The 25,510-nt window shown below is 46.1% G+C and overlaps 2 protein-coding genes across 3 annotated transcripts in view; one reads left to right on the top strand and one right to left on the bottom strand.

The window, feature by feature from the left end:
* Positions 1 to 16,521, bottom strand: part of KIAA1191 (KIAA1191 ortholog) — a 35,859-nt gene extending 19,338 nt beyond the window's left edge. The window contains exons 1-5 of the mRNA XM_063928000.1: positions 16,391 to 16,521; positions 13,897 to 14,005; positions 13,594 to 13,678; positions 12,115 to 12,305; positions 9,070 to 9,187 (exon numbers count right to left, since the gene is read on the bottom strand). Coding sequence (XP_063784070.1) covers positions 9,070 to 9,187; positions 12,115 to 12,305; positions 13,594 to 13,621 — 337 coding nt within the window. The 5' untranslated portion in view covers positions 13,622 to 13,678; positions 13,897 to 14,005; positions 16,391 to 16,521. The remainder of the gene's footprint in view (positions 1 to 9,069; positions 9,188 to 12,114; positions 12,306 to 13,593; positions 13,679 to 13,896; positions 14,006 to 16,390) is intronic.
* Positions 16,522 to 16,631: 110 nt separating this feature from the next.
* The window catches only part of CFAP43 (cilia and flagella associated protein 43), a 265,732-nt gene continuing 256,853 nt past the window's right edge, over positions 16,632 to 25,510 (top strand). For both annotated transcript variants that reach the window (XM_063927999.1, XM_063927998.1), the window contains exons 1-3: positions 16,632 to 16,825; positions 17,824 to 18,077; positions 19,444 to 19,540. In XM_063927999.1, coding sequence (XP_063784069.1) covers positions 16,794 to 16,825; positions 17,824 to 18,077; positions 19,444 to 19,540 — 383 coding nt within the window. In that variant the 5' untranslated portion in view covers positions 16,632 to 16,793. The remainder of the gene's footprint in view (positions 16,826 to 17,823; positions 18,078 to 19,443; positions 19,541 to 25,510) is intronic.

The raw sequence follows: 25,510 nt of genomic DNA, 5'->3' as shown, positions 1-25,510 counted from the left end.
ATTAGTTAACAATAACTATGTACAAGTATTGCAGATAATCCGCACTTGGGATGGGCGCCCAGCATCCACTACGGACTCCGAGAAATAGAATTATCGGTAAGTAAATTCTTATTTTCTCTATCGTCCTAAGTGGATGCTGGGGTTCCTGAAAGGACCATGGGGATTATACCAAAGCTCCCAAACGGGCGGGAGAGTGCGGATGACTCTGCAGCACCGAATGAGAGAACTCCAGGTCCTCCTTTGCCAGGGTATCAAATTTGTAAAATTTTACAAACGTGTTCTCCCCCGACCACGTAGCTGCTCGGCAGAGTTGTAATGCCGAGACCCCTCGGGCAGCCGCCCAAGATGAGCCCACCTTCCTTGTGGAGTGGGCTTTTACAGTTTTAGGCTGTGGCAGGCCTGCCACAGAATGTGCAAGTTGAATTGTGTTACAAATCCAACGAGCAATCGACTGCTTAGAAGCAGGTGCGCCCAACTTGTTGGGTGCATACAATATAAACAGCGAGTCAGATTTTCTGACTCCAGCCGTCCTTGCAATGTATATTTTTAAGGCTCTGACAACGTCCAACAACTTGGAGTCCTCCAAGTCGCTAGTGGCCGCAGGCACCACAATAGGTTGGTTCAGATGAAATGCTGATACCACTTTAGGGAGAAAATGCGGACGAGTCCGCAGTTCTGCCCTATCCGAATGGAAGATTAGATAAGGACTTTTATAAGATAAAGCCGCCAATTCAGATACTCTCCTGGCAGAGGCCAGGGCTAGTAACATAGTCACTTTCAATGTGAGATATTTCAAATCCACCTTTTTCAATGGTTCAAACCAATGGGATTTGAGGAAATCTAAAACTACATTTAGATCCCCCGGTGCCACCGGAGGCACCACAGGAGGCTGTATATGCAGTACTCCCTTGACAAAAGTCTGGACCTCAGGGACAGAGGCCAATTCTTTTTGGAAGAATATTGACAGGGCCGAAATTTGAACCTTAATGGATCCCAATTTGAGACCCATAGATAATCCTGATTGCAGGAAATGTAGGAAACGACCCAGTTGGAATTCCTCCGTCGGAACCTTCCGATCCTCGCACCACGCTACATATTTTCGCCAAATGCGGTGATAATGTTTCACGGTGACTTCCTTCCGTGCCTTAATCAAGGTAGGAATGACTTCTTCTGGAATGCCTTTCCCTTTTAGGATCTGGCGTTCAACCGCCATGCCGTCAAACGCAGCCGCGGTAAGTCTTGAAAAAGACAGGGACCCTGCTGTAGCAGGTCCCTACTCAGAGGTAGAGGCCACGGTTCGTCCGTGAGCATCTCTTGAAGTTCCGGATACCAAGTCCTTCTCGGCCAATCCGGAACCACTAGTATTGTTCTTACTCTTCTTTGCCGTATGATCTTCAATACCTTTGGTATGAGCGGCAGAGGAGGAAACACATACACTGACTGGTACACCCAAGGAGTTACCAGTGCGTCCACAGCTATTGCCTGTGGATCTCTTGACCTGGCGCAATATTTGTCCAGTTTCTTGTTGAGGCGAGACGCCATCATGTCTACAATTGGTCTTTCCCAACGGTCTATTAACATGTTGAAGACTTCTGGATGTAGACCCCACTCTCCCGGATGAAGATCGTGTCTGCTGAGGAAGTCTGCTTCCCAGTTGTCCACGCCCGGGATGAACACTGCTGACAGTGCTATCACGTGATTCTCCGCCCAGCGAAGAATCTTGGCAGCTTCTGCCATTGCACTCCTGCTTCTTGTGCCGCCCTGCCTGTTTACATGGGCGACCGCCGTGATGTTGTCCGACTGAATCAACACCGGCTTTCCTTGCAGGAGAAGTTCCGCCTGGCTTAGAGCATTGTAGATTGCTCTTAGTTCCAGAATGTTTATGTGAAGAGACTTTTCCAGACTCGTCCATACTCCCTGGAAGTTTCTTCCTTGTGTGACTGCTCCCCAGCCTCTCAGGCTGGCGTCCGTGGTCACCAGGATCCAATCCTGAATGCCGAATCTGCGGCCTTCTAATAGGTGAGCCTTCTGCAACCACCACAGAAGTGACACCCTTGTCTTTGGTGACAGGGTTATTCGCAGGTGCATCTGCAGATGCGACCCTGACCATTTGTCCAACAGATCCCTTTGGAATATTCTTGCATGGAATCTGCCGAATGGAATTGCTTCGTAAGAAGCCACCATTTTTCCCAGGACTCTTGTGCATTGATGTACTGACACTTTTCCTGGTTTTAGGAGGTTCCTGACCAGATCGGATAACTCCTTGGCTTTTTCCTCTGGAAGGAAAACCTTTTTCTGAACCGTGTCCAGAATCATTCCTAGGAACAGCAGACGAGTTGTCGGGATTAAATGGGATTTTGGAATATTCAGAATCCACCCGTGTTGTCTTAGCACCTCTTGAGATAGTGCTAAAGCTGTCTCCAGCTGTTCTCTGGACCTTGCCCTTATTAGGAGATCGTCCAAGTATGGGATAACTAATACGCCTTTTCTTCGAAGAAGAATCATCATCTCGGCCATTACCTTGGTAAAGACCCGAGGCGCCGTGGACAATCCGAACGGCAGCGTCTGAAACTGATAGTGACAGTTTTGAACAATGAACCTGAGGTACCCCTGGTGTGCGGGGTAAATCGGAACGTGTAGATACGCATCCTTGATGTCCAAGGATACCATAAAGTCCCCTTCTTCCAGGTTCGCTATCACTGCTCTGAGTGACTCCATCTTGAACTTGAACTTTTTTATGTAGAGGTTCAAGGACTTCAGATTTAGAATAGGCCTTACCGAGCCATCCGGCTTCGGTACCACAAATAGAGTGGAATAATACCCCTTTCCTTGTTGTAATAGGGGTACTTTGACTATCACCTGCTGAGCGTACAGCTTGTGAATGGCTTCCAACACCCTCTCCCTTTCGGAAGAGACGGTTGGTAAGGCAGACTTCAGGAAACGATGAGGAGGATCCGTCTCTAATTCCAACCTGTACCCCTGAGATATTATCTGCAGGATCCAGGGGTCTACCTGCGAGTGAGCCCACTGCGCGCTGTAATTTTTGAGACGGCCCCCCACTGTCCCCGAGTCCGCTTGAGAGGCCCCAGCGTCATGCTGAGGTTTTTGCAGGAGCCGGGGAGGGCTTCTGTTCCTGGGAAGGAGCTGCCTGTTGGTGTCTCTTCCCTCTTCCTCTGCCTCGTGGCAGGTACGACAAGCCCTTTGCTCTCTTATTTTTGTAGGAGCGAAAAGGCTGCGGTTGAAAGGTCGGTGCCTTTCTCTGTTGGGGAGTGACTTGAGGTAAAAAAGTGGATTTCCCGGCAGTAGCCGTGGCCACCAAGTCTGATAGACCAACTCCAAATAACTCCTCCCCTTTATACGGCAAAACCTCCATGTGACGTTTTGAATCCGCATCGCCTGTCCACTGTCGTGTCCATAAGGCTCTTCTGGCTGAAATGGACATAGCACTCACCCGAGATGCCAGTGTGCAAATATCCCTCTGTGCATCACGCATATAGATAAATGCATCCTTTATTTGTTCTAACGACAGTAAAACATTGTCCCTATCTAGGGTATCAATATTTTCAATCAGGGATTCTGACCAAACTACTCCAGCACTGCACATCCAGGCAGTTGCTATAGCTGGTCGTAGTATAACACCTGCATGTGTGTATATATTCTTTTGAATAACTTCCATCTTTCTATCTGATGGATCCTTAAGTGCGGCCGTCTCAGGAGAGGGTAACGTCACTTGTTTGGATAAGCGTGTGAGCGCCTTGTCCACCTTAGGGGGTGTTTCCCAGCGCGCCCTAACCTCTGGCGGGAAAGGGTATAATGCCAATAACTTTTTTGAAATTATCAACTTTTTATCAGGAGCAACCCACGCTTCATCACACACGTCATTTAATTCTTCTGATTCAGGAAAAACTGTTTTACGGTATCTGTAGTATCAGCTAAATGTAACGTCTCCTTCATTGCCAAAATCATATAACGTGTGGCCCTACTGGAAAATACGTTTGAATTTCTACCGTCGTCACTGGAATCAGTGCCCGTGTCTGGGTCTGTGTCGACCGACTGAGGCAAAGGGCGTTTTACAGCCCCTGACGGTGTTTGAGGCGCCTGGACAGGCATTAATTGATTGTCCGGCCGCCTCATGTCCTCAACTGACTGTTTAAGGGAAGATAAACCATCACGTAATTCCACAAATAAAGGCATCCATTCTGGTGTCGACCCCCTGGGGGGTGACATCTGCATATTTGGCAATTGCTCCGCCTCCACACCAATATCGTCCTCATACATGTCGACACCACGTACCGACACACACCGCAAACTCACAGGGAATGCTCTAATGAAGACAGGACCCACTAGCCCTTTTGGGGAGACAGAGGGAGAGTCTGCCAGCACACACCACAAAGCGCTATATATACAAGGGATATCCTTATATTAAGTGCTCCCTTATAGCTGCTTTAATATATATATATATAGCCATTAATGTGCCCCCCCTCTCTGTTTTACCCTGTTTCTGTAGTGCAGTGCAGGGGAGAGACCTGGAAGCCGTTCTGACCAGCGGAGCTGTGACAGAAAATGGCGCCGTGTGCTGAGGAGATAGGCCCCGCCCCTTTTTCGGCGGGTTCTTCTCCCGCTATTTTTCCAGTCAGGCAGGGGTTAAATATCTCCATATAGCCCCTATGGGCTATATGTGAGGTATTTTTAGCCTTGTATAAGGTTTATATTTGCCTCTCAGAGCGCCCCCCCCCAGCGCTCTGCACCCTCAGTGACTGCCCAGTGAAGTGTGCTGAGAGGAAAATGGCGCACAGCTGCAGTGCTGTGCGCTACCTTATGAAGACTGAGGAGTCTTCAGCCGCCGGTTTCCGGACCTCTTCACGCTTCAGCATCTGCAAGGGGGTCGGCGGCGCGGCTCCGGGACCGGACTCCACGGCTGGGCCTGTGTTCGATCCCTCTGGAGCTAATGGTGTCCAGTAGCCAAGCAGCAAATCCACTCTGCATGCAGGTGAGTTTACTACTTTCCCCCTAAGTCCCACGTTGCAGTGATCCTGTTGCCAGCAGGACTCACTGTAAAGAAAAAAACCTAAACTAAACTTTCTCTAAGCAGCTCTTTAGGAGAGCCACCTAGATTGCACCCTTCTCGTTCGGGCACAAAATCTAACTGGAGTCTGGAGGAGGGTCATGGGGGGAGGAGCCAGTGCACACCACCTGACCTAGTAAAGCTTTACTTTTTTGTGCCCTGTCTCCTGCGGAGCCGCTATTCCCCATGGTCCTTTCAGGAACCCCAGCATCCACTTAGGACGATAGAGAAATACGTTTGTTTCTTCACCGTCGACACTGGGGTCAGTGTCCGTGTCAGTGTCTGTCGACCGACTGAGGTAAATGGGCGTTTTTACAAGCCCCTGACGGTGTCTGAGACGCCTGGACCGATACTAATTTGTCCGCCGGCTGTCTCATGTCGTCAACCGGCTTGCAGCGTGTTGACATTATCACGTAATTCCATAAGTAAGCCATCCATTCTGGTGTCGACTCCCTAGAGAGTGACATCACCATTACAGGCAATTTTCTCCGTCTCCTCACCAACATTTTCCTCATACATGTCGACACACACGTACCGACCTACAGCACACACATACAGGGAATGCTCTGATAGAGGACAGGACCCACTAGCCCTTTGGGGAGACAGAGGGAGAGTTTGCCAGCACACACCAAAAGCGCCATAATGTATATAACAACCCTAGAAGGTGTTGTTTCTATATATGGGCTCTTAATATATAATTATATCGCCAATTTATGCCCCCCTTCTCTTTAACCCTGTTTCTGTAGTGCAGGGGAGAGTGGGAGCCTTCCTCACCAGCGGAGCTGGTCAGGAAAATGGCGCTGAGTGCTGAGGAGAATAAGCTCCGCCCCTTTCACGGCGGGCTTTTCTCCCGGTTTTTAGGAAAACTGGCCTGGGTTAAATACATACATATAGCCTTAATGGCTATATGTGATGTATTTATTTGCCAAATAGGTATTTATATTGCTGCCCAGGGCGCCCCCAGCAGCGCCCTGCACCCTCCGTGACCGTGTCAGTGAGCCGTGTAGCAACAATGGCGCACAGCTGCAGTGCTGTGCGCTACCTCTCTGAAGACTGTGAAGTCTTCTGCCGCCTGTTTCCGGACCTCCGTTCCGCCGTCTTTCTTCAGCGTCTGTAAGGGGGATCGGCGGCGCGGCTCCGGGACGAACCCCAGGCTGACCTGTGTTCCGACTCCCTCTGGAGCTCAGTGTCCAGTAGCCTAAAACTTCAATCCTCCTGCACGCAGGTGAGTTGCAAGTCTCTCCCCTAAGTCCCTCGTTGCAGTGATCCTGTCGCCAGCAGGAATCACTGATTAGAAACCTAAAAAAAAAACTTTACTAAACAGCTCCTTAAGAGAGCCATCCAGTTTGCACCCTTCTCAGACGGGCACAAAAACCTAACTGAGGCTTGGAGGAGGGTCATAGGGGGAGGAGCCAGTACACACCATGTGACCTAAAAAGCTTTTTAGATGTGCCCTGTCTCCTGCGGAGCCCGCTATTCCCCATGGTCCTGACGGAGTCCCCAGCATCCACTAGGACGTTAGAGAAATTATATACTCACCTGATCCAGTGTCCGGTTCTTTTATTGTAATCCTCGTACTTGGAAAAAAAAAAAAAAAAACGCATAGCCGATCCAGACGGACTGAAAGGGGTCCCATGTTTACACATGGGACCCCTTTTTCCCCTAATGCAGAGACCCCCCGTGACTGCTGTCACATAAGGTCCCTTTAGCCAATCAGGGAGCGCCACGTCGTGGCACTCTCCTGATTGGCTCTATGCGCGTCGGAGCTGTCAGACGCGCATCGCACAGCCCCCCTCCATTATCTTCAATGGTGGGAACTTTGCGGTCAGCGGTGAGGTCACCCGCGGTCAGCCGCTGACCGCAGATAACCCCACCGCTGACCGCAAAGTTCCCACCATTGAAACTAATGGAGGTGCTGTGCGATGCGCTGTCTGCCAGCTCAGACGCGCATAGGGAATCAGGAGAGTGCCAGGACGTGGAGTTACCCGATTGCCAGAAGGGACCTTCTGTGACAGGAGTCACAGGGAGTCTCAGCATTCGGGGAAAGGGGTCCCATGTGTAAACATGGGTCCCCTTTCAGTCCGTCTGGATCGGGTAAATGCATTTTTTATTTTGCCAAGTACGTGGATTACAAATATCACTGGACACTGGATTTAGGCGAGTATGATTTTATTTTCAGGTACACCCCGTGGATTCTACTTGGACAAGTGGACCGAACGTCGTGTCAACATAGCTAAGTATGTGTGTGTGTCGACATGTATGTAATAAAGTTGTACTTTCAAGGTGTGCGTGTCCTGTTTTTATTTGGGTATTTTTTTTGCAGTAGAATTACAGGTACCAGCGGGCCCGTTTCCCCCCCGCATGCTGGTACTTGTGGTTCTCCAAGTACCAGCTTGCGGGGGAGGCTTGCTGGGACTTGTAGTTCTGCAGCAAAAAACAATATTCTTTCATTTCACAAAAGGCTATCAGCCTCCCATCCGCAGCCCATGGATGGGGGGGGGGGGGGGGGACGACGACGACGACAGCCTCGGGCTTCACCCCTGACCCTTGGGTGGCTGGAGGGGGGGGGGACCCCTTGATTGAAGGGGTCCCCACTCCTCCAGGGTACCCCGGCCAGGGGTGACTAGTTGGGGTTTTAATGGCACGGCCCGATATCAAAGTGTCCCCCGGCTGTGGCATTATCTCCCCAGCTAGTGGAGCCCGGTGCTGGTTCCAAAAATACGGGGGACCCCTACGCTTTTTGTCCCCCATATTTTTGGCACCAGGACCGCACGCAGAGCCCGGTGCTGGTTCTAAAAATATGGGGGATCCCCTGTCATTTCCCCCCCCCGTATTTTTACAACCAGGACCGGCTCAAAGAGCCCGAGGCTGGTTATGCTTAGGAGGGGGGGAACCCATGCATTTTTTTTTCTGATTTTTAACCCATTCCATAAAAAAAAAAAAAAAATATTTAAAAAAAATATATATAAAAAATACTTGTGCCTCCTAAATAAACAAACCAAGTACCTAATCCCTTCTAATATAAATAGATATGCTATAACCAATAAAAAAAAACAAAAAAAAAAAAACATGTTTTTAAAATTTTTTATTAGATTCCGCCAGCAAAGTGAGGCGGATTGAAAATGACGAATTTACTGTCTAAAAGCACTGTTGTCGAATTTACAATCTTCAATTGAATATACTTTTGTCGAAATGCCGCATTTGTACCATTGCAGAAATGTCGAATTTGTCAAATGTCGAATTTCAAAAAGTCGAATTTCAAAAAGTCCGTTTTTTTGATAAAAAGTACTGAATTGCATTGTCGATTTTTTTTTTGGGGCGAAAACGTCCCGTTTTTCGACATTTTCGGGAATTCGACCGCAATTGCATATACCCCTATATGGTGATATATACTTCCGGAGGGTTATTGTTTGGATAGAATGGTGTGTATTGCCTGTAATAAGTATGAACTGCATCTACAGGGGGTGGGGGCAATGCATTACTTACAGATCACACGCTTAATAACAAGCCTTTGGGAAAGTCCACTGGCAACCAGAATTTTAGTAGGCCTCTGTGCTCCCCTATAACGTTCTATTTGCAGCAGTTGATCAAACAAAACCCAAAAGAACAGTTCCCCATCCACCTAAACCAGAGGTTCTCAAACTCTGTCCTCGGGGGGCACACACGGTGCATGTTTTGCAGGTCTCCTCACAGAATCACAAGTGAAATAATTAGCTCCACCTGTGGACCTTTTAAAATGTGTCAGTGAGTAATTAATACACCTGTGCACCTGCTGGGTTACCTGCAAAACATGCACTGTGTGTGCCCCCGAGGACCAAGTTTGAGAACCTCTGACCTAAACTGACTAATTAATTAAGCAAGAGATTAATGCAGCTTTATAGTTTTAGTCCCTCCAACAGAACCAATCACTAGCCTGTATAGTGAATGCATATTTCACAGTACAGATATGTATCTACTAATAGTATTCCACATAGCAAGGGGGAAAAACAAAGATACATCCTTACTTGTCATTAGAGAATTCATGATGACAGAGGTTGCTTTGGCTTTCACCACAGGGGCCTTCTCAATGGTAGAGGAATGGGGCAAAGTAGGTGGGGGCATGCTATGATCCCCATCCTCAACCTGCTCAAAACAATGGAAAATGTATGGAGAGAAGAATGGGCACGGAATAATGTTAGAAGAAGAGGGGGGAAATATACAAGTCATTTTACAGTGAGTGATCATGTTTTTCAATGCATTTTTCCTCTACAACTAGTAACACCCATATCAAGTTATAAAAGGTTATCCTGTTATAGAACCAGAACATACTAATTACTTCATATAACAGGAAGCCTTTTCTAACTATATATATCCAATATGGTTTCCATAGCAGCAAGTTTTGTTTTCGATAGACGTATTGTTAGGCTTAGATAGTCATCCCAACAGCAATACTGTAGATTTCCATACAGATAATGAATTATCATATACAGTGCTGGCAATATGTTTATACACTGAATCAAATCATTAGAATGAAGCCTATAAAACACAACAGAAACTAGTGCTACCTCTAAGGAATGATGTATGGATGCTACTAATCAATCCATAGCCTGGATGTATGTTTAGCACACACATTGTTGGGCAATAGGTGCATTTTAAACATTAATACTATTTCTAGTTACACTATAATAGTGATGGCTCAGTCATTTTGGATGTTTTGCTAAACAAGGAAAACGTTTTATAGTAATCCGATAACCGAACGGGGTTTCATTAGCATATGCTGCACAGGGGGTCACCTAGTGAAATGGGGCATGGCGCCGGCCGCGCAAATTAGGGGGCATGGCCACGCCTACGTCATTTTAGTGGGCGGTGCGGTCCACAGACGCTACTATAGAGCGAGTCTGTGGCCGGCGACGTCCCTTTTGGGGGCGTGCCCAGCACCTCCGTCGGTGCTGGGCTTCCCCCAGCTCTCTCCCAATGCGTGAATGGATGCCGCGCGCATGCGCACAGCATCTTTACACGCTGGGAGGGCAGGAAGCGGGTGGCTGTTCTAGCAGGGCGCCGCAAATGGGACAGGGCAGGTTTTGCCTGCTAAAAAACGGGCAGGGCGCGGCGCCCTGCTAAAACAGACTTGAGTGAACACTAGTCACCTTTTACACTGCATTTTTAAAAGAGTCCAACTTTAGAGTGGACATATACAGTATATAACTAAGTGAACTGCAATACTGTAAGCTCCACAGTCAGATCTCTCGCCCCTCCTATTTTATTACATTTTTTTGTCTGGAACGTATCCTTAATGTATCTTAAGACTATAAAAGCACTTAAAAATACACTGCAATTAAATTTAATGAATGTGTATCCAGTAATATGAACTATAGGTAACACTTTTTTTTTTGCAGTTATGGGCCCTACACACTGGGCGATATTACGGAAAGATATGAACAATCTCGTTCATTAATGAACGAGATACCGTTCATATCTTTCAGTGTGGAGGCAGCAACAACGAACGATGCGAGGCCCCGCGCTCATTCATTGTTGGTGTCCTGTCGCTTGTGCATGCAGGCCAATATGGACGCTCTCGTCCATATTTGCATACACTGCTATGAAGCCCCCCATCACCCCCGCCACCGGGACGCCCGTCTGCCGTATCGGCAGTTGGGCAGCGGGTCGCGCAGTCTGTAGGGCCCATAACAAGTAGATTACTCCAAAAAGTAGATTACTCCAAAAAGAACGTATCCTTGCAGCACTACATGGGGAAACATGGCTGCAATCTCTACAAGGCTACATACATGGAGTCTACAGACAACCCATTACCTAAACAATGACGGAATCTCTCACAAGGTTAGTTAGTGATAGGATTCCATTCTCCCATCTGTTGCATTGACAGCATTTAGCAAAATACAAACTTTCACCACCTCCCAAAACAATAAAATAAGGACAGCAATGTTCAGGAAAGAGGGGACCATCTCTTCAGCAATTAATCCAAAAGTCAAAACAGATTTTGTTTTGGGAGGTTACTATTCTAAAAAAAATCTATGATGATCTTCATTTTCTAACAAGACCACAATCCAACCAAAATACCCCTTTCACACCGCCAATGGCGGATCCCACCCGCAAATTGGAAACGGGTCCTTCCCAGGTGGGATCCGGCATTGGACCCTAAGGGCTGTTACACACTACCCGGTTTACACCAGATGGCAAAAAGCCGGACAAAAACTTTGTCCGGCTTTTTGCCATCCGGCAGAGTCTTTCACACACAACGGCTTTGAGCCGTGTGTAACGCTGTGAGCATGCGCAGCAGCAGCGGTGGCTAAAAAAAACCAAAACATTGTGTATGAAAGCTCCCCTTCACACACGCGGTTCTCTGCCTACAAAGACGGCACAGCAGCCGCACCTTCCAGTGGATATTTCCGGCTGCAACCCGGCAGCCGTGCCGGGGCCGTGCCATGTGAAAGGACACATTGCTCTGAATGTGTCTCAGCAGCACAGCTGCGTCAAAAAGCTATCCGGGATTTTGCAGGGCGGCGGGAGCGGGCGCGTGTGTAATAGCCCTAACTGCTGGCTTTCCGACCCGGCAAGTTTCCATAGTGGCGGGTGCGGAGCCGGCAGTGGCGCTGAGCTCATCTCTTTGCCACCTCTCCCTATCTAGTGAACGGGTCCCAGGTTGCATCGACTCGGGAACCCGTTCACGCTGCCACTAACCCGGTGTTCAACCCGGGAATAACACTGCTTTATTCCCGGGTTGAATTACTGGGTCAGACGACCCAGGAACCCGACCATGGCCCTTTTTACACCGCACACCGACCCATATTGCCAGGTCGATAACGGGTTATTTGTGCGGTGTGAAAGGGGGTGCTGGATTTTTGGATACTCTATTACAAGCAATAATGTAGATGTGCCATTCACACTGTTAGGTCACAAAAAATTCTAAATCACAGTTGTCACTGTCTTTCACCCAATTCATGAATCATTTTTGGTAGGATTTAGTGACCGCAGTGCCTAAATGGCTCACTATATGGGTCCCAGCTTGTGTGTCCCCCACCCCACATACAGGAGGCTCTCCCCCAGCATACCTTAGACAGCTTCTGGTATTTACGTTCTGGGATTACAGGGTTTCTCCACAAGATGTTACTGCACATATCCGATGGGGGTGGTGTCATTGGTGCTGTATCCTCCAGAGCATCGTCATAGCTGAAAGCTCGACGGTGCATCCCGACAGGCAGGGACATTTTTCCTAGAAGCCCACCGGAACTGTGCTCAATGGCTGGGGATAAAGAGCCAGCTACTTACTACAGAGATCACCTAGAAACAGCTGTATATGTAAGCCTTACTATTCTTTCCACAAATACTTCTACATATTATTTCAAATTCATTTTGAAAAAAAAAAAAAAAGCCAAAAAAATAAAATAAAAATGGACTTTACCGCAAATATCTTTGAATTTAGATCAAAATATTTACAAGCACATAAGAATATTTACAACTACTAAAGAAAGGTCTATGCACACATACAAAACCCCCAACACTAGCACACAATTTGGCCACCCAGGAGACCTGGCCAGTTGGCACTTAGCTTCAGGCATCATTGTGACCTTTTAGTGCAGTAGGAAATGACAGAGCACACACACAGGCCAAACACATTTGTTTGGATAATTATCTGGGGCACCAACACTGTCACTGTGTGCAGGGTTAACTTTTACAGCAAAAATCGGACGTGCACTTGCTAGAACACTGTATTATGGAAAATATGACGCCAAACTGAAAGAAACGGAGCAAGCACTTTTATTAAGTTGTTGAAAGGGAGAGCGAAAAAAAATAAAAAAAATTATAAAATTATATATATATATATATATATATATATATATATATATATATATATAGATATATATATAGATATATAGAGAGAGAGAGAGAGAGAGAGAGAGAGAGAGAGAGAGAGAGAGATTTTCCCTCCTTATGTTAAACAAACCCAATTTAAAATAAACAAGCAAAAACTCCAGTATAAGGGGACTTACTGGAACTCTCCAGCAACATTTTAGAAGGAAGTACGGCAAAACTGAAAGTTTAGACATATCCGAGAAACTGAAGCCACATTTATTTCCAAACAAGTGAAGTGGCAGCCACCCAATAACAAACACTGCCACGGAATCAACCCTTCTTGGGCGGTAAGTACGAGTACCCCAATACCAACAACTGCTGTTGTACCCAAAAATCACAGTATTGAATAAGGGCTAGTCACTGGTGCTCCATAAAAGCCATGCACCATGATAAGCAAGCAACCTTCAGTCACTTAGGTACAAATGGCAGAGGAAGGTGATGCCAGAGGCAGAAAGCAACTATTAGAGTTTTTCAGTGAAATGTAAACAGAGAACCAAATTGCACAAGTACCCATTAATTATAATTGTTTTTACTGTTATATGCACACCAAATAACACTCCAATTCATTCAGACATGACCTTCACATGCTAGACCTTTGTCTGCTGTACACCAGATCCACAGTATAGAACAATTATTGCCTCTCATGGAGAACCATGATTAATAAGAAGGTATGTTACCAGGTACATCAGGTTGTCTTGATGCCATGACTGATTACAGATGCTGCCTTTTTTCTATGGAGTTCCAGAATATAATTGTTGTTACCTGGCAAAAACAAGCATCTATTTATTGCTGTAGGAATAGGCAAGTTATAGAAACATTTATGATCTAAAGCTACATCTCACGTAACAGTATTAGCAGCAGGATGTGGGTTTACAATAGATTGGGGGTGGAGGTTCAGTTAGATGAGAACACTGTGAAAACGATTTGTGTGCACGCTGTTCTTTTGGAACAGACAAAACAACAGGAGATGTAAATCTTACCAGGCCACAATGTAACAGAGATTAAGTGGAATGAGAGGTGTTACATCGGTACATAGTGCAAATAGAGCAAAAACCCAGAAGGAGTGCCAGAGTAGTCCATGCAGGGTACCTGGAAGCCAAATAGAGAAGGTCAGCATATATTAATAACTTACCAGGTAACAATCCCTACACCACATCTTATATACAAACTAGGGAAGCCAATAACCGGGGTCGGCGGGATCCTGGGATTTAAGGCCAAAAACGGCCGGGATTCAATCCCGGGATTGGAAGGTCTTATCCCGGGGTTGGAGGGATCAGCGTTGAGCGTCCACAGGATGCTCAGATACTGCCCGGCTTCCTCCTTCCGGCTTCCCCAGCGCAGCATGACGCTGTCAGCCGCCGCTGGGGGAGAGAGATTGTGAAGTTTCCCACCCACCCGCTTGCGGTATACGGTTAGTTACGTGTGCGTGGCGATGGGGCGGCCACATAGTTAAACGCCAATCCCGATACCCAGGATTGAAAAACTGACCCGGGATTGGCTTCCCTAATACAAACCAATGAAATTTCATTATACTGCATGCAAACATCACTTATACAGAAAAGCAACGTGGAACACCATTGTGGTCAAGCACCAGTGGTGCAAGCATGTGGGTACAGAGTACCCTAAAGAATATGGCAGCGGGTACTCAGTACCACCTGCCACACACTTTGCACCCGTGACCACCATTACCAGAATTATAATGCGCCACAAAGTTACAAGACCATGGTGCTTGGCAGCATGACAGTGCTTTCCAGTTTGTCATGGTTACTGGGAGCGCAACAGTGATGTCATGACGCCACATCACACTTCCTCCTCTGGCAGCTGTGGCTGGCGTGAAGAGAGGAGCCTGATTGCACTTTCCCGCAGCGTCTCTTGCTAGAAGCATTAATTTCTAATATAAAGAGACACTACTATATGTGTCTATTATTATGGGGGTATTACTACATATTTCTATTGTAATGTGGATACTACTATATATATATTTCTATTATACCAGGGGCACTACTACACTAAATATTCCTGTTATAATGGCGGCATTATATTATATTGTTATTACATTGGGGGGGTATATATATATATATATATATATATATATATATATATATATATATATATATATATATATATATATATATATATATATATATAGGCACTCAGAGACTTGACTTGTGCAAAACAAACTTTTAGTGCAAAAACTGCAGGTTACAGCATCAACGTTTCGGGGCACGTAGCCCCTTCATTCATACGTGCCCCGAAACGTTGATGCTGTAACCTGCAGTTTTTGCACTAAAAGTTTGTTTTGCACAAGTCAAGTCTCCGAGTGCCGCCTTTTAGATCTGCTATATACATGGAGGTGCAAACCTCATTGGAGGGCACCAGAGCCAGTTAACCCTTGGAGGTTTTTTGAGTGCCAGCCACAAAAGGAAGGATAGATAGATATATATATTTTTATTATTATACTGGGGGCATTACTATATATTTCTACTATACTGGGGGGATCACTATGTATTTCTATTATACTGGAGGTAGTACTATATTTTCTAGCCTTGCCTCCAGAGTACAAAAAAAGGGGGCTTTGTAGTGTTGCCACGCCACAAGTGTCATATAGCCACTCCCAATTGTGCCATGTGGCCACACCCCCTCACAACACATGACCACACCCATTTTTCAGCACTCGGTACCACTAAGGAAATATTTCTACTTACACCACTGTCAAGCACCCACATTCATTAAGGGTTGGCTGGTTGAGGGGAGGCTGGGGGGACGGTGGCATCAAACATGCCCCAACATTCAGTAGGTGGTGGGGGGGCAGTGGCGTCACACATGCCCCCACATTCCGTAGGTGGGGTGGGGGCGGTGGCAACACATGCTCCCACATTCAGTGGGGGGGACGGGGGGCAGTGGCATCAAGCATGCCCCCACATTCAGTGAGGGGGGTGGTGCCCTCCCCACATTCAGTGAGGGGGGGTGGGGGTTCCCTCCCATCAGGGAGAGGAGCAGCAGCATGGGCTCTAAAATTCCCAACAACTGTGTACTGTGTTAGCATTGGACGAGGCTGCATGTTTGCTTCTTATTCGGCCAGCTTCGTATTCACTTCTTATTCAGAAAATTGGAGTGTTAGCATTGGAGTAATGAACAATACGAATAAATCCATGTGTAACCAGCACCCCAGAGATGCGGAATGCCCGCAGTGTAGCAGTAGAGTAAGGGCAGTGATGGAGCAGGGCACAGGATTTGAGGACTAGCTGGTGACGTGCGGGGCAGGGATGCGGCTGGGCACAGCTGGCATTACCACTGGAGCGGGGCAGCCAACAATCATTACCCCTATCAGCTGCTGACGTGTCGGCGGACCGGTACAAAGCCAGACGGGCAGGATAACGCTTCTCCCCCGGGGGGATGGGGGATGCTACCCAGACCAGGCGGCGGCGGCGGAAGCTGCTACTATACCGCGCTACAGACACACACACCCCTCACCTGCAGAGCGACTGCTCCCGACAGCTCGTACACTAACAGCCGCCTTTCGCTCCTCTCTCCCGGGACATGTACAGACAACAAGGGCTGCCGGCTACATCAGCAAGAAAAGAAGCCATTATCTGCTGTAGAATGGCGACCAATAATGAAACACACTGCACATGCGTGAGGCGGGGCCCAGAGAACGTATTTGCGCATGCGCCTCTCACTGGCCTTCGTCTTTGCGGCTTGCGCAGCCATCTTTGTTTGGGGAATCAGAGGTTTGTCATGCGCAGATATGCTCTGACGATCCGGCACAGGAGACCCAACCAATGGGACACGACGTTTAGGGTTTCCTAGCAACCGGCGTAAACTTTACTGAGGGTCGAGCTGGCAGCGTCCCGATCTCAGGGTCCCCGGGAGCACAATGGATTCCTCCAGCTGCTCGCTGGAAGTCAGGTAAGTGCAGCCTGCGCTATCAGCCGCACACTGATGTATGTTCCACATGTAGTTAGTACATTCACAGTTGCAGTGCACACGGGACACTATATATATATATATATATATATATATATATATTGTAAAATTAATGTGGGCTCTCTAAGGAGATTTCAGGTATAGAAGTAATGTGGGTGATTGTGAGATTCTGCATTGGAAGAGCCCGTAACATGTTAGTTAGTCAAAAGGTATCACTCTTCCATCAATGATGTTGGATTAGATTTAGAATTGGTATTTATTCAGCGGCGGAAAAAGCGCAGTTTAGTCCAGATCATGGGGGTCATTTACGAGTTGATCGCTCGCTAGCAGTTTTTAGCAGCCGTGCAAACGCTATGCCGCCGCCCTCTGGGAGTGTATTTTAGCTTAGCAGAAGTGCGAACGAAAGGATCGCAGAGCGGCTACAAAAAAATATTTTTCTGTTTTAGAGTAGCTACAGACCTTGCGATGACTTCAGACCATTCAATTCCGGATTTGACGTCACAAACACACCCTGCGTTCGTTCGGCCAGCCACGCCTGCGTTTTTCCTGGCACGCCTGCGTTTTTTCGGACACTCCCTGAAAACGGACAGTTGACACCCAGAAACACCCCTTTCCTGTCAATCTCTCTGCGGCTGCCATTGCGACTGAAAAGCGTCGCTAAACCTTGTGTAAAAATACATTGCCCGTTGTGAAAGTACGTCGCGCGTGCGCCGAATACGCATTCGCAGAAGTGCCGCTTTTTCACTTAATCGCTGCACTGCGAACATTTTTCACTAGCAATCAACTCGGAATGACCCCCCCCAAGTTAGGAAATGTAAAATCACACTGAGATGATATTTTTCTGCAGAATAAACTGCACAGATATGTTCTTACATTTTATAAGAAATCAAAGTAAAATAAACAGAGAAATACATGTACTTTTTATTCCATTATATGTTGATAATCATCATAATGATTTTAATTGTCTTGTTTCTTTTCAGATGGATGCAGGGAATCAACCAGAAGCATGTCACTTTTATCAACCATAATACAGTGTGTTACCCATGTGGAAATTTTATAGTGTTTACTGACACAGAGACAAGAAAGCAGTCAGTGCTGCAGTGTTCTACAGGGAGTATCGGAGCATTTGCTCTCAGTATAAGTGCTGAAGTGGTGGCATTTACTGACCAAAGGCTTCAGCCGAATATATTCATATATACCTTCCCAGGATTTGTGAAAAGAGCAGAACTAAAAGGTATTCTGTCAATGAAGGGGCAAACTAGACGAGCCAAGAGGTTCTTATCTGCCGTAAAATTCTATGTTTCTATGTAAGGAGAACATGTAACATTTTGGGGGAAATGGTGCTGCATTTTGCAGGGCTGTTGCCAGGGCCGTCTTAACAGCAGTGTAGGCCCCTGGGCACAGCAATGCACCGTGGCCCCTACCCATCCTCCAGCAGTAGGGGTGGGTTGGTGCTATCAGCGGCAGCTTTGATGACCCGTGGGCGGTAGTGGGTGTTCTATCTTCCACTCAGCATGTAGGACCTGGAGCAGTAATTTCTGCTATTTACTCCTTTACTGCACAGATGGTGGGAGATGCGGTGAGACGGAGAACACTAAACTGTATAAGGGGGAATTGCACTGAATGAAAGTGCCCCAGTACTTGACTTCCAGGGCGGTAGGGGGTGTTTAATACGCAGGGGAGGGGTAGATAGTGGAGTGGGCTTAATATTCATAATTTTCTAGTGAGAGGGCAGCTTGCTTGATTGCAGATATCTCAAATTCCTGGAAATAGATGTCCTAGCTTTCAATGGGATATAAAAGTTGAGAGCCCCACCTTTCAGGAGGTTCTGGGGACTTGGGGATCAGAGATCAGGAGCCAGAGCAATCCACCAACAAAATTATAAAACTGGATACCAGGCGTGTGGAGCTGGAGCAGGGACCAGCTGCTGGAAGGCTGATATCTCTGGTTCTGGGCATAGTAGAGACAAGCTGCCAGTGTCCAATGAAAGGGGAGAGTCACAGCTTTTGGAGTATACCCTCAGAACTACTCTATGTCAGACAGAGCCCGAGATATCTTGGGGGGAAGAGCAATTAACAGGCTCGGATGGGGACCACTGCTTTGAAGTTGGATATCTCTGGTTCCCCAGGGCCGATTTTCAAAAATCTGGTACCCCTAGAAAGAGCGGACCCTCAGCTATCAGCATAGTGCCCTTATACTACTGGGGCCCTTGGGCAAGTGCCCATTGAGCCCATACGAAAAGACGGCCCTGGCTGTTGCTGGTTTATGGAAGATTGAAACTGTAAGGTGCTGCATTTAGAGTAGGGTGACTTTAGTTCAGGGATGGGGAACCTTCGGCCCTCCAGCTGTTGCTGAACTATACATAACAGCATACCTTGCTACAGTTTTGCTATTTGGCCATGCTAAAACTGTTGCAGGGCATGCTGGGATGTGTAGTTCAACAACAGCTGGAGGGCCAAAGGTTCCCCACCCCTGCTTTAGTTCTACATACACATGCAGGACAGTTATACCTGTGCTGTATTAAGTCTGGTTGTATACCTTAATGCATGATTTTCCCAGGTGTGTTTATATTTCACAAATCTGCTCTTTGGCTTTTACAGAGGGAGCACAGCTGGAATACTCTTTACTAGCATTTAGTCATTCAGGACACTACTTAGGTAGTTACTCATCTGCTCCTGATCACCTGCTCACAATCTGGTAAGAAAAACATGTAATATTACTTTATAGTAGCTGAAATGCCCGGGGTGAAGAATGGACCTTGAAGTAACATAGTAACATAGTATCTAAGGTTGAAAAAAGACAATTGTCCATCGGGTTCAACCTATTTGTGGTCTCCTATGCACGATTATTTTGTATAAAATTTTGACTGAAGTTGCTAACTACCGTTCCGATTAACCCCTCTTTTTTATAATAACCATAGTGCGTGACTATGCCCCGTAACCCTGGATATCCTTATCCATTAGGAATTTATCTAACCCATTCTTAAAGGTGTTGATTGAGTTGGTCATTACAACTCCCTCAGGCAGGGAATTCCAAACACGTATCGTCCTTACCGTAATAAAGCCTTTACGCCGTATTGTGTGGAATCTCCTCTCCTCTAACCTGAGCGAGTGTCCACGAGTTCTCTGTGTTGATCTAACCAAAAACAGGTCCTGCGCAAGATCTGTATATTGTCCCCTTGTATATTTGTAAATATTGATCATGTCCCCTCTTAATCTCCTCTTTTCCAGTGTAAACATGCCTAGTCTTGCAAGCCTTTCCTCGTATTCCAGCGTCTCCATACCCTTAATTAGTTTGGTTGCCCGCCTTTGAATTTTTTCTAGCTCCAGGATATCCTTTTTGTAGTAAGGTGCCCAGAATTGTACACAGTATTCAAGGTGTGGCCTCACAAGTGATTTATATAACGGGAGTATAATCTTCTCGTCCCTAGCATCTATTCCCCGTTTTATGCATGCTAATATCTTATTAGCCTTCTTTGCTGCAGTCCTACTTTGGGTACTACTGCTTAGTTTGCTATCTATGAGGACACCTAAGTCCTTTTCCAGTACAGAATCCCCTAATTTTACCCCATTTAGTAGGTAGGTGTTATTTTTGTTCTTGTTACCACAGTGCATTATCTTACACTTGTCTGTATTGAAGCGCATTCTCCATTTCGCTGGCCAAGCTTCTAATTTAACTAAGTCATTCTGAAGCGACTCAGCATCCCCCTCCGCATTTATAACTTTACACAATTTGGTATCATCTGCAAAAATTGACACCATGCTCTCTAGACCTTCTGTTAGGTCGTTAATGAAAATATTGAACAATAGCGGTTCTAATACTGAGCCTTGCGGCACACCACTTAGCACTTCAGTCCCAGTTGAAAAAGATCCATTAACCACAACGCGCTGCTCCCTATTATCTAACCAGTTTTTGACCCAAGTGCATATTGTGCTTCCTATCCCTGATTCTTGTAGCTTGTAGATAAGTCTCATGTGTGGTACAGTATCGAACGCTTTGGCAAAATCTAAAAAGATTACATCCACCTCTTTACCCTGATCTAGGTTTGCGCTTACCGTTTCATAAAAGCCAAGTAAGTTGGTTTGACAGGATCTGTCCTTCATAAACCCATGTTGATTCCATTTAATGACCTTATTGACTTCAAGGAACTTCTGAATACTATCTCTTAGAATACCTTCCAATACTTTCCCCACTATAGATGTAAGACTAACTGGTCTATAATTACCTGGTTCAGCTTTACTTCCTTTTTTGAATATAGGCACTACTTCCGCTATACGCCAGTCTTTGGGAACCATACCTGATATTACTGAATCCTTAAAGATCAAAAATAGCGGTTTTGCAAGTTCAGAATGAAGCTCCATTAGAACCCTTGGGTGAATACCATCGGGACCTGGTGACTTATTAATCTTTAAATGTTTTAATCGGTCACAGACTACTTCCTCGCTTAAATAAGTATCTATCAGCGGGATATTCTCATTATTGAGATTATATGTTAGTCCATGAATTGGGTCCTCTCTAGTAAATACTGTTGAAAAAAACTCATTTAGTGTGTCCGCTATGTCATTATCATTTTTGCTTAAGACTCCCAACTTGTCTTTTAAAGGGCCTATACTCTCCTTCTTTAATCTCTTGCTATTAATGTATTTAAAGAATTTTTTGGGATTCGCTTTGCTTTCCTTTGCTACTAGTTTTTCAGTTTCTACTTTAGTCACTCTTACTTCCTTTTTGCATATTTTGTAACATTCCTTATAGTGCTGAAATGACTATGCTTCCCCGTCAGATTTGTATTTTTTAAATGCTCGCCTTTTCTTGCCCATAAGTTCCTTAATCTTTTTGTTAAGCCACATCGGTTTATGATTTTTATTCCTTTTTTTGCTGCTTGTAGGAATAAATTTGAGTGTATTTTTAGCTAGCAGGAAGTAGTATTTTTTCCTAAAAACAAACCTTCCCAATCAATATCCCTGAAAAATACCCTCATCTTTTCAAAATTTGTTCTGCTAAAGTTTAGAGTCCTAGTTGAGCCAGTATAGGGCTGTTTATGGAAACTGATATTGAATGTGACCATATTGTGGTCGCTGTTTCCTATGGGTTCCCCTACTATAATACCTGATACCAAATCCCCATTGTTTGTTAATACCAGGTCTAAGATTGCATTGTACTTGGTTCCTCAATTAGTTGAACTAAGTAGTTATCATTAAGTGTGTTTAAAAACATATTGCCCCTAGCAGTATCACATGAATCATTTTTCCAGTTTATCTCTGGATAGTTAAAATCTCCCATCACTACTATGTCTCCTACTCCTGCTGCTCTTTCAATTTGCTTTAGTAACAATTCCTCATCAGATGCGTTGATACCAGGCGGCCTATAGCATACACCCAATACTAACTTTTTTATTCCTTTTTCCCCGCATGCAATTTCTACCCATAATGTCTCGACAGTGTCTACAGTCCCCTCCTGAATATCTTCCCGTATATCAGGTTTTAAAAACGGCTTTACGTAAAGACACACCCCTCCACCCTTTTTATTTAGTCTGTCTCTCCTAAACAGTGTATAGCCCTCTAGATTGACTGTCCAATCATGAGATTCGTCCCACCAAGTTTCAGTAATGCCTATAATATCATACTGTTTGCTTGCTGCAAGTATTTCTAGTTCACCCTTTTTACCAGTAATGCTTCTGGCGTTTACATACATACAACTAAGATAAGTATTTTCCCTTGCGTTAGGGACATCTTTCACCTTATGTAGCAATGATGACCTGTAATTGTCATTAGTTAGTGCTTTGGTAAATTCTCTTTTAGTACCCATGTTAGTAACCTTACCGCCTGCTCTTACCCTCCCCCCAACTTCTCCCCCATTTCGTTTACTACCGCCATCCCCACTATTCTCACTGCAGGACCCGTAGTTTCTAGCTAAACCCTCCCCCCAGGCTCCTAGTTTAAAATCTCCTCCAACCTTCTAACCATCCTTCCCCCCAGCACCGCTGCCCCCTCCTCAGTCAGGTGCAATCCGTCACGACAAAAGAGATGGCGCCTAACTGAGAAGTCCGCCCAGTGTTCCAGGAACACAAACCCCTTTTTCCTGCACCAATCCCTAAGCCACACATTTACCTCCCTAATCTCCCTCTGCCTCCCTGGACTAGCGCGTGGCACGGGTAATAATTCCGAGAATATTACCTTAGATGTCCTTGCCTTTAGTTTCTTTCCTAAGTCCATATAGTCTTTCTTAAGGACATCCCACCTTCCGCTAACTTTGTCATTGGTGCCAACATGCACCAAGACCGCCGGGTCTTTCCCAGCCCCTCCCAACAATCTATCTACCCGGTCCGCGATGTGCCGTACCCGAGCACCCGGGAGACAACAGACTGTACGGCGATCACGGTCCCGGTAGCAGATTGCCCTATCTGCCTTCCTGATGATAGAATCCCCTACCACCACCATCTGACTAGGTACCTCACTATCTTTTATCCCAACCGCGCCAGAGGGACCGCTCCTCTGGATGCTAGAGGGAGCAGTCTCCGGCACCGTCATTTCTTCACTATCATCCTCCAATTCCTCGTCCAGTCGGGCAAATTTGTTCGGGTTTGATAGTTCGGAGATGTCGAGCCTCCCCCTCTTTTTCTTCCTTCTAACTGTGACCCAGCTGGCTACCTGATCACCATCCTCTTCTACCAGTGACCCCTCCCGCAACTCCTCCACCGTTCTGTCTAAACTTCGCTCGAGATTGTGAATCTCCCTCAGTCGCGTAACGGTTTGCTCTAGATCAGTTACCTGGGCTTCCAGGGCAACCGTTGGCACACACCTCGTGCAGATGTAATCACACTGGGCCGGTAGCTCCAGGTGTGCAAACATCTTGCACGACATGCACTGAGTGAGGTCCCCAATCACAGCCCCTCCCATATTGTTTGTAAGGTCTAACTCCCTGTTACTCTCAAAGAAAAAGCAGGAATAATAAAAAGTAGAAGACAAACAATCTCACTTGTACAATAATTAAGCTGGCTTATACTTATCTATCTTTGTGCGGTTCTTGGTCCTTCACTTTTATGCAGCCGTAGTACTCTCTCCTGCGGCACCTATACTCCACTTAGCAGTTGCAGTTGTTCCAGCTCACTGCACCTCCTTTTCACTCGGCTTCCAGCTCCTGCTAAAAAAAAAAAAAGCCCCTCACACACGCACAATCACAGCCCCTCTGCTGCTCCAAGTAAGAGACCCTCTCACTCACTCACAAGTTCAGCCCCTTGCAGCCTCACCAGAAGTTTAATGGTACTGCAAATATGTGTGTTCCTGATTGTGTATTATAAAAATCACCTTTTTCTGTATTCTAACTCACCTTTTGCTGTTACCAACTCACACTTACAAATCCGAGCAGCACTTTAAAATACAAGCCCTTACAAAGAGCAAGCTCCAAAGAGTCTAATCACTGATTATATAGGCTCAGCCAGCTGCTTTAGTCAGCCCCTCCTCCTCCTGATTACTCACACCTGATTCAACCCCCTCCCTCTGGCTTTTCACCTCACACTTTTTTTTTCCCCTCCAAAAAAAAATCGCAGTACAGATATAAACACACACAAAAAAACAGTATAGATACAAACAATCAGATTCAGATTAACTTTCTCTCACAATATTACTATCCCTATATGGATAGAAAGAGAATAATCAGAACTCACCTTTTGCTGTTACCAACTCACACTTACAAATCCAAGCAGCACTTTAAAATACAAGCCCTTAGAACAGGGGTGGGCAATTATTTCAGCTGGGGGGCCGCTTAACACTTCCAGTGAATGTTCGAGGGCCACACACAAGGGTGGGGACTAATATGAATAACAAATATTTGTAGGAGTAAGTCCTGGGCTGCGCAGAGACTCCACAAAGTAGATTTTTGTAGCTCTGCGTACACATACGATCGTACACTTGCACGGGTGAATTTACACTCCTCCTGGGGGCGGCGACTACCCGAACGCAGGACAGCAAAATTTGCAGCACAGTGATCAGGTCTGAATCAGCCCCTTAGTCAGCAGTTGCTGTAAAATAAGACCCGTTATAGGGCCCAATTCAGACCCGGTCGCTGCTGTGTATTTTCGCACAGCGGGTGATCGGGTCTGAACTGCGCATGCATTGCAGTGCGCAGGCACATCGGTCTGCCGCGCTGGGGAGCGTCAGGCAGTGATGGGATGGTGCGAACAAAGCGATCGCACAGGTGATCGCAAGGTGATTGACAGGAAGAGGCCGTTTGTGGGTGGCAACTGACCGGTTTAGAGGAGTGCACGGAAAAATGCAGGAGGGACCAGGCGTTTGGAGGGAGGGTTTCTGACGTCAGCTCCGGCCCCGATCATCGCATTGAAAGAGTAGGTCCTGGGCTGTGCAGAGACTGCAAAAACTTCTGTTTCTGCAGCTCTCCTGCACATGCGATCGCTCCCCTGCACAGCGATTACCCCCTCCCCCTGTAGGCGGCGACTACCTGATCGTAGCAGTGCAAAAATCACACCCTAGCGATCGGGTCTGAATTAGGCCCATAGTTTTATATATATATATATATATATATATATATATATAAACTATAACTATAAAAACATAGTATTATATATATATATATATATATATATCTATAAAAACACACACACCACAATATACATTACACCGCATACGTAGTTTTTTACAGGCAAAATACAAA

This window comes from Pseudophryne corroboree, chromosome 6 (assembly GCF_028390025.1).
Source record: "Pseudophryne corroboree isolate aPseCor3 chromosome 6, aPseCor3.hap2, whole genome shotgun sequence".
In the NCBI taxonomy this organism is placed as follows: Eukaryota; Metazoa; Chordata; class Amphibia; order Anura; family Myobatrachidae; genus Pseudophryne; species Pseudophryne corroboree.
The sequence above is the reverse complement of the archived record's forward strand: the minus strand, read 5'-3'. Positions and strand labels throughout refer to the sequence as shown.